The sequence below is a fragment of the Quercus lobata genome, chromosome 6 (assembly GCF_001633185.2).
Source record: "Quercus lobata isolate SW786 chromosome 6, ValleyOak3.0 Primary Assembly, whole genome shotgun sequence".
Taxonomy (NCBI): domain Eukaryota; kingdom Viridiplantae; phylum Streptophyta; class Magnoliopsida; order Fagales; family Fagaceae; genus Quercus; species Quercus lobata.
In genome coordinates this window covers 3,987,415-4,000,853 of record NC_044909.1, presented here as the reverse complement: position 1 = coordinate 4,000,853, position 13,439 = coordinate 3,987,415, and the positions used below count along the sequence as shown (strand labels likewise).

At 35.5% G+C, this 13,439-nt stretch overlaps 1 protein-coding gene and 1 pseudogene across 1 annotated transcript; both read left to right on the top strand.

Annotated features, from left to right (window-relative positions):
- Positions 1-4,001: 4,001 nt before the first annotated feature.
- On the top strand, positions 4,002-5,942 carry LOC115993608 (probable xyloglucan galactosyltransferase GT17). The gene has a single exon (XM_031117546.1). It carries the CDS (start codon positions 4,259-4,261, stop codon positions 5,816-5,818), a length of 1,560 nt encoding a protein of 519 aa, XP_030973406.1. The 5' UTR covers positions 4,002-4,258; the 3' UTR covers positions 5,819-5,942.
- A 108-nt stretch (positions 5,943-6,050) lies between these two features.
- On the top strand, positions 6,051-8,900 carry LOC115949686 (annotated as a pseudogene).
- The last annotated feature ends 4,539 nt before the right edge of the window (positions 8,901-13,439 follow it).

Sequence of the window (13,439 nt, the reverse complement as noted above, 5' to 3'; positions counted from 1 at the left end):
CCAGGTTTACGGGATCTGGCTTAGTTTAATGATTATTACTTTCCTTTGGGTCCGATAGAACTTCATTTTTTGGTCGTACTGGACACATGCTCACTTTTTAAATGTAGCTCAACAAGTGATTCGCACGCCACTTACTTCATAGTTAGCTTTTAACTTTAAATTTTTATGTACTGCTTTTTAAATTTTCATTTTTTTTCACTTTTTTAAAATATAAATATATTTTACCAAACTTTGAGCCAAATAACGGTCAACAACAAGCTAAATAAGTTAATACCAAACACATACTTGAATACATCAACCATTTTCATTTTTCTGCACTACACATGCACATATATAGATAATTACATGTTTTGTTTTTATAATGCTTCTCTACTTAAAGGATAGAGTTAACTAGATTCCATGCCACACCTTAAACACATAAAACAAGATCCGGAGGTTATTTTTCATTCTTCTACTTTCTTTTTGGCTACATATTCTCACACTTTTCCTTGATTTAATTTGGAGGCTTATATATACATGAATCAAATTAACACGGTTAAAAAATTGAGAGATTATATAAGCTGAAGGGGTTGGTCCTGTGATTTTCAGGTCTCCTGTTAAACATAAAATCTTAAACCAAGTCTCTTAATATGGTGTGTTTGATTTTTAAGTCATTTTTCTTTTTTTGGTTTCAGGTCCCTTGGTCCACTGTTATCAGGTGTAGTCAGCTCCTTTGTACCATGGTGGACAATTAGTTGTAGTATTTCTTCCAGTGTGATTTGTTAGCTTCATCTTCTCAATTTCTTGTTTTCTCTTTGGTCCAGCATCTGACCTTGGTCAAGGAACCACGTCTTCAATTTCTGTAACCATCGGAAGAGTGTTTGATTTTCCAACTTCATTTTCTTCTCTGTGATCTTGACCCCTTCATGTAAAATTTATGGCGGCCCAATGGAGGAATTTTGCTTGAATTGGATCCATGTTGATCAGGAATCCAGCTTGCTAGCATTGGTACGGTTGGGCCCAATCTAATAACATTTGCGGAGTGGTAGATTGGGCTTTAAAATTACACCAAAGCCCATTAGAATCTTGGCTCGGTTTACACCTTAGGATTTGGGAACCCTTCAACTAGCTCCTTCTCTTTCCATGTTGCCTTGTTGGAAGAGAAAATCTCTAGAAACAAAAAATTTGACACCTGCCTTATGTGGCAGATTATTAGTGGTAGGTAAAAAAATGATATTAGAAGTGGATTCAGATGAAAATTAGTAAAAATATGTCAATTCAATAATTATGAAAAATACTCTCTGTGTATGTAGCATTGCTATAGTTGGAACGCATATGTAGCAAGTTGATTTTGTTTTTGTTTTCAGTGGAAAACTCATGTGACACCCAAAATCACACCCAAATCCACCCTAAGATTATATGCCAACTTTTGATTGGTGAACCAAATCTAGTTTTTCACCAAGTATATATGGTGGTCAAATGTATACGTGTTGTAATCCAATCACATGTTAATAACCAAGCATGTTGTGAAATTGACCTTGAATTTGGGTGTGTTGCAGGCTAACAAAATGTCATTCTTTTATTTTATTTTTCTTTTTCCTTTTATTTTTCTTTTTAATGAAAAAAAGAAGCTTATAGGTGAGTTTACTAACTCTAACCCACTTAATTCCTACTTATAAATAATGAGTGATTTTGGCTAATTAGCCATTTTTAGTGAAATTTTTAGACAAATAACTCCCCTTTTTTAAAGATTTAATGTGGTAGCTCTGCTTTGGATCTTGATAATGGTATAATCAAAATTTGCATGGAACTCAATGTTTGAAAAATTGAGTTCTTACTAATTAGGGTTGATGTGACCGTGGCTAGTGGCCTAATGTGACTATTTCCACATAACAACAACAACAATAATAATAAATAAATAAATAAATTCTAGGTGGAACTCCACACTAGCAAAATTGAGTTCTATGTATTTTTTTATATATAAAAAAGAGCTTGATTTTAATAATATTGAGTTACGTTGAAATACTTTTCTAACTATCTTATCTCACTCTCTCTCTTCCACTCTTGTTCTTGTCTGTCTCTCGTCTCCCTTAGTCATTCACTCTCTCTCCCTTGTCTCCCAAAGGTTTAAAGGAATTTGATTTCATTATCTTTGAATTTTTCTTTAAAAAATTACAAAGAACTCAATTTTGTTAATATCGAGTTCTACTTAAACAACGCTCACTCTTACAAAAATTGAGTTCTTAAAAAAAAAAAAACAGAACTTGTATCGTAGAAATTGAGTTATGCTTTACATAAAACTTGATTTTACTAATATCAAGTTCCACCTAGCAATATTTTTTGAAAATAGCTACATCAATTACTGCCATCTCAGTTGTATTTATTGAGAACTTAATTTTCGTATCATTAAAGTCCAAAATAGGGCAGGAAAAAGGAAGGCAATTTGGCTAAAAATTCTGTAAAATTGATCGCCTACATAATGGAGGACCATATACACAATTAATGGGCATACCAGTGCTAAACCTTTCAATATGAGACTCGTATAAAGGAAAGATTTAAAGGGAACAGGATGCCATTCTATTCTGTCGGTGAGGGTGACGGTGCACATGCATTAGATAAAAGAATGTATATTTATATGCTTGAAAGTACTAAATAATTGCACGTGCAAGTTTGTAATCAATATTGCAAATTGGCAAGGCTTGCCAACCTTTACTACCGAAAATTCGAGACGTCAGACTGTGTGTAGTAGCTATGACTCAATACTAGTAGAAAAGGGGTTGTGTATTGCATTCTTTCCATTCCATTGTAGCTTTGATAATTTTCCATGGCTTCCCTCTCCATCTCTTCCTCTTTTCCATGGCTATTTAAGAGTGTAGTAAAAAATTTTTGTTTGGAGGGCCAACTTATTATGATACTAATTTATTAGCTTAGAGCATCCTAATGAGGTTCCTAAATTGACAAAAAAATCAATTTAGCAACCAATCCTTTAAAATTGTGGCTATAGCAAAGCAACTAAACTTAAAAAGAAAAAAGAAAAAAAAAATCAACTTTGAGCTACAGTGGCCCACTGTAGCTCAAAACTCCAAAAAAAAAAAAAATTTAATGTTTTGATTGTTGTTTATTGTGTAAGATATATTATTTTATTGTATTGTTTATATTATTTTAATGTGTTGAATGTTAATATAAAACCTTTGTTATATGGTGTATTATAAAGTGAGTTGTTAAAATAGATAAAGTAATGTTTTGAGTTGCTAAAAACTAAATTTTTTAGATGCTTTACTGTAAATGCTCTTATACAAATTTTCATAAACATGCACAAACACATGCATCTATACACACATATAATTTAGTATCCTAAATCTTTAAAGTTTTTATTTTTAATATAAGTTATCAAATTGTCTACCAAAGTGAGTAAAAAAATTTTAATTGAACTAATAAAGTATTCAAAAACGTAAATGATCCAAAACTTTAACAATGAATGTGAGAATTTTTTTTTTTTTTCTATAACTACTAAATCAATTGGTCAATTTTTTTAAGAGCATCATTGACTATCTCAAATATTTGAGGGAACTAAGTCCTGTTTTTGTAGGCTAATAATTAAAATATTAAATATTTATATATGGTATTAAAATATTTTTAAAATTTGGGAGGAGGGGCCATGGACCCCCCACTCATACATGTAGTTCCTCCGTGTCTATTGTCTTCTTCTCTGCCTCAAATGGAGCAAATTCTAAACCACACGCATTTCATCTTCCCATCAGAAAAGACGATGTCAAACTCTAATATTATACTTCATTGGAAGTTGGTGTCCCGTTGCATGTCACACACCAATAATATACTTCACTAGCCTAGGTGTTTACTGCAGCCAAGGCAACCCAAGCGTTATTTTTTATCATAAGATAGTGACACGTATAGGACTGCATGTGTTTAGAAACAAGAGAGAGTATACTAGTGAGACCCACAGTTGGTAGGTCGTGAAAATATACATCCGTAATAGGCGTATTTTCTCTAGATGCGGAGCCTTTTGTATTATTGAAGCTGTCTCTACCTTGACTTTTCTTTATTCAGGAATTTCTCACCAGCCAACATTGCTCTCTCTCTCTAGATTCTAGAGCTTCTTATTTTGAAAGTCCCCTTTAAAGTCAGAACTACAACCCAATCAACAAAAAAGAAAAAGAAAAACCCCGACTACAACAGTAACAACACTGTGATTGTCTACAAAAGCCAAAAAAAAGAAAAAGTCTCTTCCTCACCACTCCAAAATTTAATCTCTCTCTCCATGTTTTTCAGAAAGCAGCAGGCACCTGCAGGAACTCCTCCATGGACGGAGGAGGAAACAGAGAAATTGTCCAAAAACAAAGAAACCCAGTGCTTCACATCCACCATGAATACTCAAAACAAATTGAAGTGGTTCAATGTTTTCCTTTTTGTCTTTCTCTTAGCATGGTTCCTTGTATTTTTCTTCTGGTTCCCACCCACAAACACCAAACCCCACAGGATCCTTCCTTCTCACTACACAATATTAGTCAATAACACAAAATCTGCCCCCAAAATTATTCCCACCTGCAATCTTGAAAACGTGTCGGTGTATGTATACTCATTGCCAGCCGAGTTCAACTTGGGTCTTCTCAAAGATTGCCATAACCTCAACATGTACACCGACATGTGCCCCTACGTAGCCAATTGTGGCCTAGGCCAACCTCTTTGGCCACTTCCACAAGAATATTCTTCTGCTTCTTCTTCTGGTAATAATTATAACAAATCTTCAACCTCATCCTCAACCTCAACCTCATCATGGTTCGCTACCTACCAATTCATAGCCGAGATGATTTTCCACGCACGTGTGGAGAGCCACCCGTGTCGCACGTGGGATCCCAAGCGTGCCAACTTGTTCTACGTTCCCTTCTACGGTGGCCTCTACGCATCCAGTACAGCCCGCGAGTCTGATCTAAAAGCAAGGGACGCCTTAGCCGTTCGATTAGCTGAATACATAGAAAGTCAAGAGACGTGGCGAAATCATAACGGGAAGGACCACTTCATGGTGTTAGGAAGAACGGCATGGGATTTCATGAGGACCGACACCGACAACGACAACGAGGTGGACTACGGAGCGAACATACTGCTAAACCTGCCAGCTGTCAAAAACATGTCGGTGCTGACCGTAGAAAGACAACCTTGGACAGGTGGCTCGAAGCAATACGGAATTCCATACCCTTCATATTTCCACCCAAGCAAGTTTAACGAAGTGGTGAGGTGGCAGAAGAAGATGAGGGAAGCCAAGAGGCCCCACTTGTGGTCCTTCATAGGGGCCCCACGTAATGGTTCAGACAAGGCCGCCATTAGAGACAAAATTCTCTCCCAGTGTCACCAATCAAGTCGTTGCGAGTTGTTGAATTGTGGGGCAATAAGCAACTACAAGTGCCACAAACCAATGGAGGTGTTAAATGTGATGAGAAAGTCTGAATTTTGTTTACAAGCACCAGGTGACTCGTTCACACGCCGGTCAACATTCGATGCTTTCCTAACGGGTTGTATTCCAGTGTTCTTTTCGCCTCATACTGCTTATACACAGTATGCGTGGTACTTACCCAGTGATTGGAAGACGTACTCGGTGTATATAGAAGATGATCATACTGCAGAGAGCATTGAAGAGGAGCTTTTGAAGATTCACAAAAACACTGTGGAGAAAATGCGTCAAAGGGTTATTGATTTGATACCTACCCTCACCTACGCGCATCCCAATGCCACCGTCACTGGCCAACACCTGGGATTCAAAGATGCTGTGGATGTTGCTCTTTCTGCGTTGTCCAACCAAGTTCATCTGTTGGACTCCTCTTAGCCTACCTACTTCTCTTATTAACAATTTTTTATTCTTCTTCTAAATTATTCTTACCCACCAAAACAATGGGTACATGTATTCCTATCTAAATAATATATTAATGAATGAGTTTACTATTATTTTACTGACTCGCGCCATCTTTTAGCCAAAATTATGTTTCTAAGCACATGCAGTCCTTTACAAACCAGTTCCTTGTGGCTCATCCGAATGTAAAATAACTAAGGGCATAGGATTCCTTGGCTGCAATGGGACACCTAGGCCGGGATGCACCAACAACACTTGCCCTTTGTTCTCATATAATCCATTCAATAATTCACTTAGGCGAGGATAACATTTATGTCTATGAAACTGATGGGAGAAGTGTCTCATTACATATAAATGTGCCTAGATTTCCTTTTGTTTATGCAGATTCAGGCAGCTTAAATGGCCTTGCTAAAGGTACCAAAGGTATTCTAGGCCTCGGAAGGACTCAAATTGCATTACCAATGCAGCCTGCAAATGCATTTGAACTTAAGCGTAAGTTTGCCCTTTGTGTACCTTCTTCCACCCAGTCAGGATTAGGGGACATTTTTATTGGTGGTGGACCTTATTATATGCTTCCTTATACCAAAAATGGGTCAAAGTTGCTCATCACCACCCCACTAATCATCGACCCCGTAAGCACCACACCTGTTTATTCAGAAGGTGACCCATCTGAATGAAATAGATGAATATTTCATTGGTGTAAAGTCCATCAAAATAGATGGACAAATTGTCAAATTTAAGACCTCCTTGCTATCCATTGACAAAAAAGGAGTTGGTGGGACTAAAATTAGTACCATAAATCCTTACACTATTTTGCATACTTCTATCTATAAGGCTGTCCTAAAAGATTTTGTCAAGAAGGCTGCATCAAGGAAGATTACTTGAGTGGCATCCGTGGCACCATTTGGAGCATGTTTCAACTCAAAGACCATTGCTAGCACCTTGACTGGAGCAGCTGTGCCAACTATTGATTTGCTCCTGCAAAGCAAGAGTGTGTATTGGAGGATTTATGGTGCCAATTCGATGGTGAAAGTCAAGAAAAATCTGCTATGCTTAGGAGTTGTGGATGGTGGATTGAAGCCAAACTTCCATTGTTATTGGGGGACATCAGTTGGAGGATAATATGTTAGAGTTTGATCTGGCTTCTTCAAAGATAGGCTTTAGCTCTTCGCTTCTTCTTCACAATACAAACTGTTCTCACTACAGAAATTTTTGAAGTTGTAGCTTCGGTTCAAATGCGTATTATACCTGATTTAGCTTTGCTTCATGTACAATTTTTTGAACCACTATATGTATCCAAAAAATAAATATTTTTTTACCTCTTTTTATCCTTTGGCCAGTGAGATTATTACTATTTATGTTTGTTGAACTTTGATCATTTGCATAATTAGCATAATTAATCAACTTGGGTAAGTGGTTAAAATTAATTAGGGTTTAAATTTCGCAACATAATTAACTAATGGAAGCTCTAGGGGCCAATTTCATTGAGACCAAACATGAGGCCAATATTCATAAGGACCAATTGTAGCTAGTGGTTCAGACTGAGGGGATAAAGATGCGTTGAAGGAATACTAGCATAGTCAGCTTATGAACAAGCCAAAAAGGTATTGGTGGGTAAACTATTATCAAGAAAATCAACTAAAGGTTAGTCAAAGAGATCCTAATAAAGTAGTCCAAGGAGAATGTGTACTATGGGGAGGAGAATGAGAAATGTTTTATAAGTAAAAGCTACCAAAGAAAATTTGATTTGATTTTGGTGGTTAAGCCACATCAACTAACTCAAGGAATCAATAAGAGAAACTAATGAGTGAGCACCCAACTCTAACTACGCCTAGTGACGTAACGTTGGAAGGAGAAAAGTTGAGCTTGGAGCTATTTAGCCTTGAGGCATTTGAAAGATCAGAAAAGAAGAAATGGAAAAATAATCGTTATGTAGGCCTATAATACAGAGGAGACCTGATGGAGAAATTAGTGACAGGGCTTTGTGGCTTAGTCTCGAATGGCTAAAATACAACCCAGAAAAAATAAATAAATAAATAAATAAAAACCATGAAGAAGGAAAAAGTCAAAAAGGTAAGCGTTTCAACTTTCAGCATAGAAGAGAGGTAAGGCTGGATGAAAGGAAAAGTCATTGAGCTCAATGACGCAATCCGAGACAAAAATCTATATTAAGCTTTGTTTTTTGTTGGAGAAGGTTTAAGCTCCACCGAGCTCAACTATATTATATAAACTACTTATTCTTCTCGTTAATATCTAATGTAGAACTTTAGTACTTAATTAATTACAATAATTACATGTGAATACCAAAAATGTGTCATAGTTGCTCATCATCACCCCTACTAATCATCAACCCCGTAAGCACCGCACCTGTTTATTCAGAAGGTGACCCATCTGATGAATATTTCATTGGTGTAAGTCCATCAAAATAGATGGACAAATTATCAAACTTAAGACCTCCTTGCTATCCATTGACAAAAAAGGAGTTGGTGGGACTAAAATTAGTACCATAAATCCTTACACTGTTTTGCATACTTCTATCTATAAGGTTGTCATTAAAGATTTTGTCAAGAAGGCTGCATCAGGGAAGATTATTAGAGTGGCATCCATGGCACCATTTGGAGCATGTTTCAGCTCAAAGACCATTGCTAGCACCATGACCGGACCAGCGGTGCCTACTATTGATTTGGTGCTGCAAAGCAAGAGTGTGTATTGGAGAATTTATGGTGCCAATTCGATGGTGAAAGTCAAGGAAAATGTGCTATGCTTAGGAGTTGGGGATGGTGGATCGAAGCCAAGAACTTCCATTGTTATTGGGCGACATCAGTTGGAGGATAATATGTTAGAGTAGTTTGATCTTGCTTCTTCAAAGCTAGGCTTCAACTCTTCGCTTCTGCTTCATAATACAAACTGTTCTCACTACAGAATCTTTCGAGGTTGTAGCTTCGATTTAAATGTGTATGTACCTGATTTTAGCTTTGTTTTGTTTGCAATTTTTTTGTTCCACTTTTCATATTCAAAAGTAGGTGTTTTCTACTTTGTTTTATCCTTTGGCCAGTGAGACTATTAGTACCATTTATCTCCATTTTTTTTTATACAAGATAAAAATTTTATTCTAGTCTAATCTAAGTATATTTGTGGGTGAAACTCCCTCCTAGAGACTTGAACTCTGATCCTTACCCCCCACACCCTACAAACACTTATACTTGTGGAGTAACCAACGCACCAAGGATGTGCGATGGTTACTATTTATGTCCATTGAACTTTGATAATTTGTATAATTGGCATAATTAATCAGCTTGAGTAATTGATTAGAATTAATTAGGATTTAAATTTCACAACTTAATTAATTTACGGAAGCTCTAGGGGCCAATTTCATTGAGACGAACCATGAGCCCAATATTCCTAAGGATTGATTGTAGCTAATGGCTCAGACTGAGGGGTTAAGATGCGGTGAAGGAATACTAGCCTAAGAAGATGGTCAAAATAGCTTATGAACAAACCAAAAAGGTATTGGTGGGCAAACCATTATCAAGAAAATTAACTAAAGGTTAGTCAAGGAGAATGTGTACTATAGGGAGGAGAATGAGAAAATTTTTAGAAGTAGATGCTGCCAAAGAAAATTTGATTTGATTTTGGTGGCTAAGTCACATCAGCAAACTCAAGGAATCAGGAAGAAACACCATTGAGTGAGCACCCAACTCTAATTAGGCCTAGTAACGTAATGTGGGAGCCATTGAGGCCTTTGAAGGATCACAAAAGAATAAATGGAAAAAAGAAACGTTTATGTGGGCCTACAATACAGAGAGACCTGGCGGAGAAACTAGTGATAGGAGAGAGTTTCAACTTTCTGCATAGGAGAGAGGTAATGAGGGGATGCTAGAGTAAGGTTGTCCACCGGTTGGTCCAAGTTGGGTTTATGCCAAACTCAGACTCGACCCGATGACTTTGGGTCCCTAAGAACTGGGCCCTCGGTCAACCATGAAGAGCAGTAGGTTCGGGCCAATCAAATTTCCGCGGGTGGTGATTGGTTTTTTATTAGAGTTAGGGATGAGCGAACTGGCCAAAACTTGCTTGATATGTCCAAAATTTTGCTAAATCTAGCGAGTTATTGTTGGATATGTCGAGATCTTGATGAGAAAATTTGGCCGAATCTCGATGAGATCTTGCTGGATCTATCGAGATCACAACAAGATCTAGTTAGATCTAACCAAAGACTACCTGATACTAGTTGATAACAACAAATTTAGTGGGTGGAGGTTGGTTAGGTCGGTTGGATTCAGGTTTTTATGCAATGACCTGCCAACCGGCCTGGTAGAATCAGTTTTTGGCGATGGAAATTTGCCACCGACCATCACAAGAGTCAAGTTGGCTAGGTTTCGGGTCGAAGCAAGTTGTTTGGGCTGGTGGTCAGGTTCTTGGTTTGGATGGACACCCCTAAGCTGGAGGAAGCTAGGAAAAGTCATTGAGCTCAATGACATACAAAAATCTATTTAAGCTTTGTATTTTGTTCGAGCAAGTTTAAATCCAAAGGATAGGAGTGAATTGCAGACTTTACTTGGGGCATTAGTGAGCCTTGGGTGTGTCTTGGGACTTATATAAACATAACCATTCACATATATTTATATAAGTCCCACTTTGTTTGTTAATGTGAATGTCATAGTTGACATAGGTAATGTCTAGGAAATTGATCGTTCATGTTTATTTGATTAGTTTTTCTTGTACAATGCTTAGACAAATCTCCCAGGTGGTTATGCAAGCGAGTGTCTTCCCTATTTCCGTAAAGCCAAGTATTGCATTATGCATTGCAGACAAAAAAATTTATATCCCACGTTTTCCAATGTATCATAAGTCTTCAAGGGGGTTGGTGAAGCTTCCTATGAAAATTAAGATGCTTACCTACTTGCACAACAACCACTTTTAGATCTGTCAAAATTTAGCATGAGAAAGAATTAAACTAGTACGCCTGTTTTTCAAAATCATTCCAATCAAAACTATGACATTTACATTAAAAGCACTTTGAAACTTATATAAACATATGTAAATGGTGATGTTTTTGTTTTTCATATCTTTTGGCATGTGAAGAAAATTTTTTATGCTAAAAATCAAGAATAAAATTTAAAATTATATGTTACTAAAACATTTGAAACAGAAAGTTATTCCCTACAAAATCCAAAAATAAATCCAAATAATTAAAATCTCGTAAAATTAAATTTGTAAAATAGATTAAAACTATTTATAAGAAATCATGCATAAAGCAATATTGGTAAAGAAAACAAAGACATGACAAAAAGAAAAAAAAATATATATATATATATATATATATATATTTACACAAAACACTCCTTTGTGAGTAGAACTATACATTGAATTTAATGAAATCCATCGTCATATATTCTGGAAACAATATCAAGGTATATTTTCTAATGAGCAGTAGCCTTACCACTAATAGGCAATAAGAGTTGTACATAATTTTTTTTTTTCTTTTAACGATCATCATAATAATAAATTAATAACTTATATAAATATATTATATATAATAGAGATTTTTTCCCACTTACTATTATATGAGAAGTAAATTTTAAAACCAAAAAAAAAAAAAAAAATCATAAATTAACTCAATTATATTTTTTAAAAGATTAAAAAAAAACTCATACCCAAAATAAACATAAACGAAAAAATTATAAGCTTTTATATTATATTTTAGAAACTAATTGTATTTTGGTAAGATAAAAGTAAGACATGCTTTAAAGATTTAAATTTAAAATTCAATTGGAAACCATGCATAATATGACTAGAAAAAAATGATGACTACTAAAAACATTCAAAACACTTACCATCTTTTAGAATGACTTTGAGAGATTTGTTTAAGGATAGCATAAGACAAATTGAACAAGCATGGTCAATTACAAAGGCATTTCTTATAACAAATATGGCATTGATTATAAAGATATGTTTATGGTGATATTTAAATGGTGATGTTTATGTTTTCCATATATCTTGTTGCATGTGATGTAAATTTTTTATACTAAAAATTATGAATTACATTTAAAATTATATGCTACTAAACATTTGAAAAAAAGAAGTTATCCCCTAAAAAAAAATCCAATCAATTAAAATCTTGGAAAATAAAATTTTGAAAAATAAAGTAAAACACTTTAGAAATCATGCATAAAGCAATATAAAATTTACAAAAAAAAAAAATACAAAAAAAAAAAAAAATACAAAACACTCATTTGCTAGTAGAACTATGCATGTAATATAAGGAGTTGCAATTGGCAATAGGAATGGTATCTGATAATATCTTTAATTAATGGGTAGTAGATGTGGCAAACAGGCAACTTGGGTTGGGTCAATTTGGTTGTGGGTTTGATTGGGTCGGCCCATATTTTTTCACATAAATATTTTTAAGGAAAAAATGTATTTTTCATTTAGAAAGTAATGCAGCAAATTACTTGATGTAAAATGCATTACTTTGAATTTACCACCCATATCAAAAATGATTTTAGCTAAACAAATTAATACTTGTTCAATAATTTTAAAATTATACAAATTCCAACATTACTAACCAAAACAAAATAGCACAAAAGATAATTAAAACAAACACACAAATTTCATTTCTACACAATATCAACCTCCCAAAATCTAAAACAAAATTACAAATGCCTTATTGGATAATTAATTTGACAAAGAATAAAAACATATAAGAAATTTACAATCTTAAAAACTAATTTTATAATCTAATATCAACTGTGGTTGGCATTCTATTTCAATGTGAGAATATACATTAAAGTTTGATTGTTTACTTATTGTTAAGGGTCATTTGTGAGAATCCAAGTAGAAAGAAGAAAAGCCCAACAACAAGGGCAGCAAAGAATTGGCAAGCAGATGGCAAAACCATTAGGCCCAAGCGGCAGGAATAATAGATCACAAGCCCATAAAATAAACAAATGGGCCTTGAAAAGGCAAGTAGGCTTAAAGAAGCCCGAAAAGAGAGAAATAGCATACACATGGGCAGTATATGATGTAAAAAAGTGAGAAAGGGTCGCCGCAGGTCCAAAGTAATGCAAACAAAGAAAGTAAGGGGTTTATGGCAGGCCCATGAACCTCAAGGATGAGAATAAGGTAATTAGGCTAGGGAAGCCCAATGAAATTAGTAAAAGTCCATGGGAATGCAGAGTTAGTAAAAGGGTTAAGGAAGCCCAAAGAAAGTAAGTGGGTCAAGGATGCCGAAGAGAAAGACAAAAGGGACACAGGAGCCCATAAGTAGGAAAACTAATGGTCATATCAAGCCACTGGGGGAAAGAGTAAGCGGCTAGCCTAAAGAGGCCCAGTAGGATTGAGTCATTACAGTAGGAATAACAGAACAATATGGCAGGAAATGAGGGAAATCAAGAAGTGTGCCAAAGAAATATAAGACCCATCATCAAATAAGGCCCAGCTCCTAAGAGGAGTGGGAAATCGAAAAGCAGCCCACATAAAAGGTAAAAAAAAAACGAACGATAGGCTATGCAGGCAAGTCTCCAGACCACGGCAGACGAATGGGCAGCAAGCAGATTTTGGACACATATGGAAGGAAGGCACGCGCAAGGCCCAGACA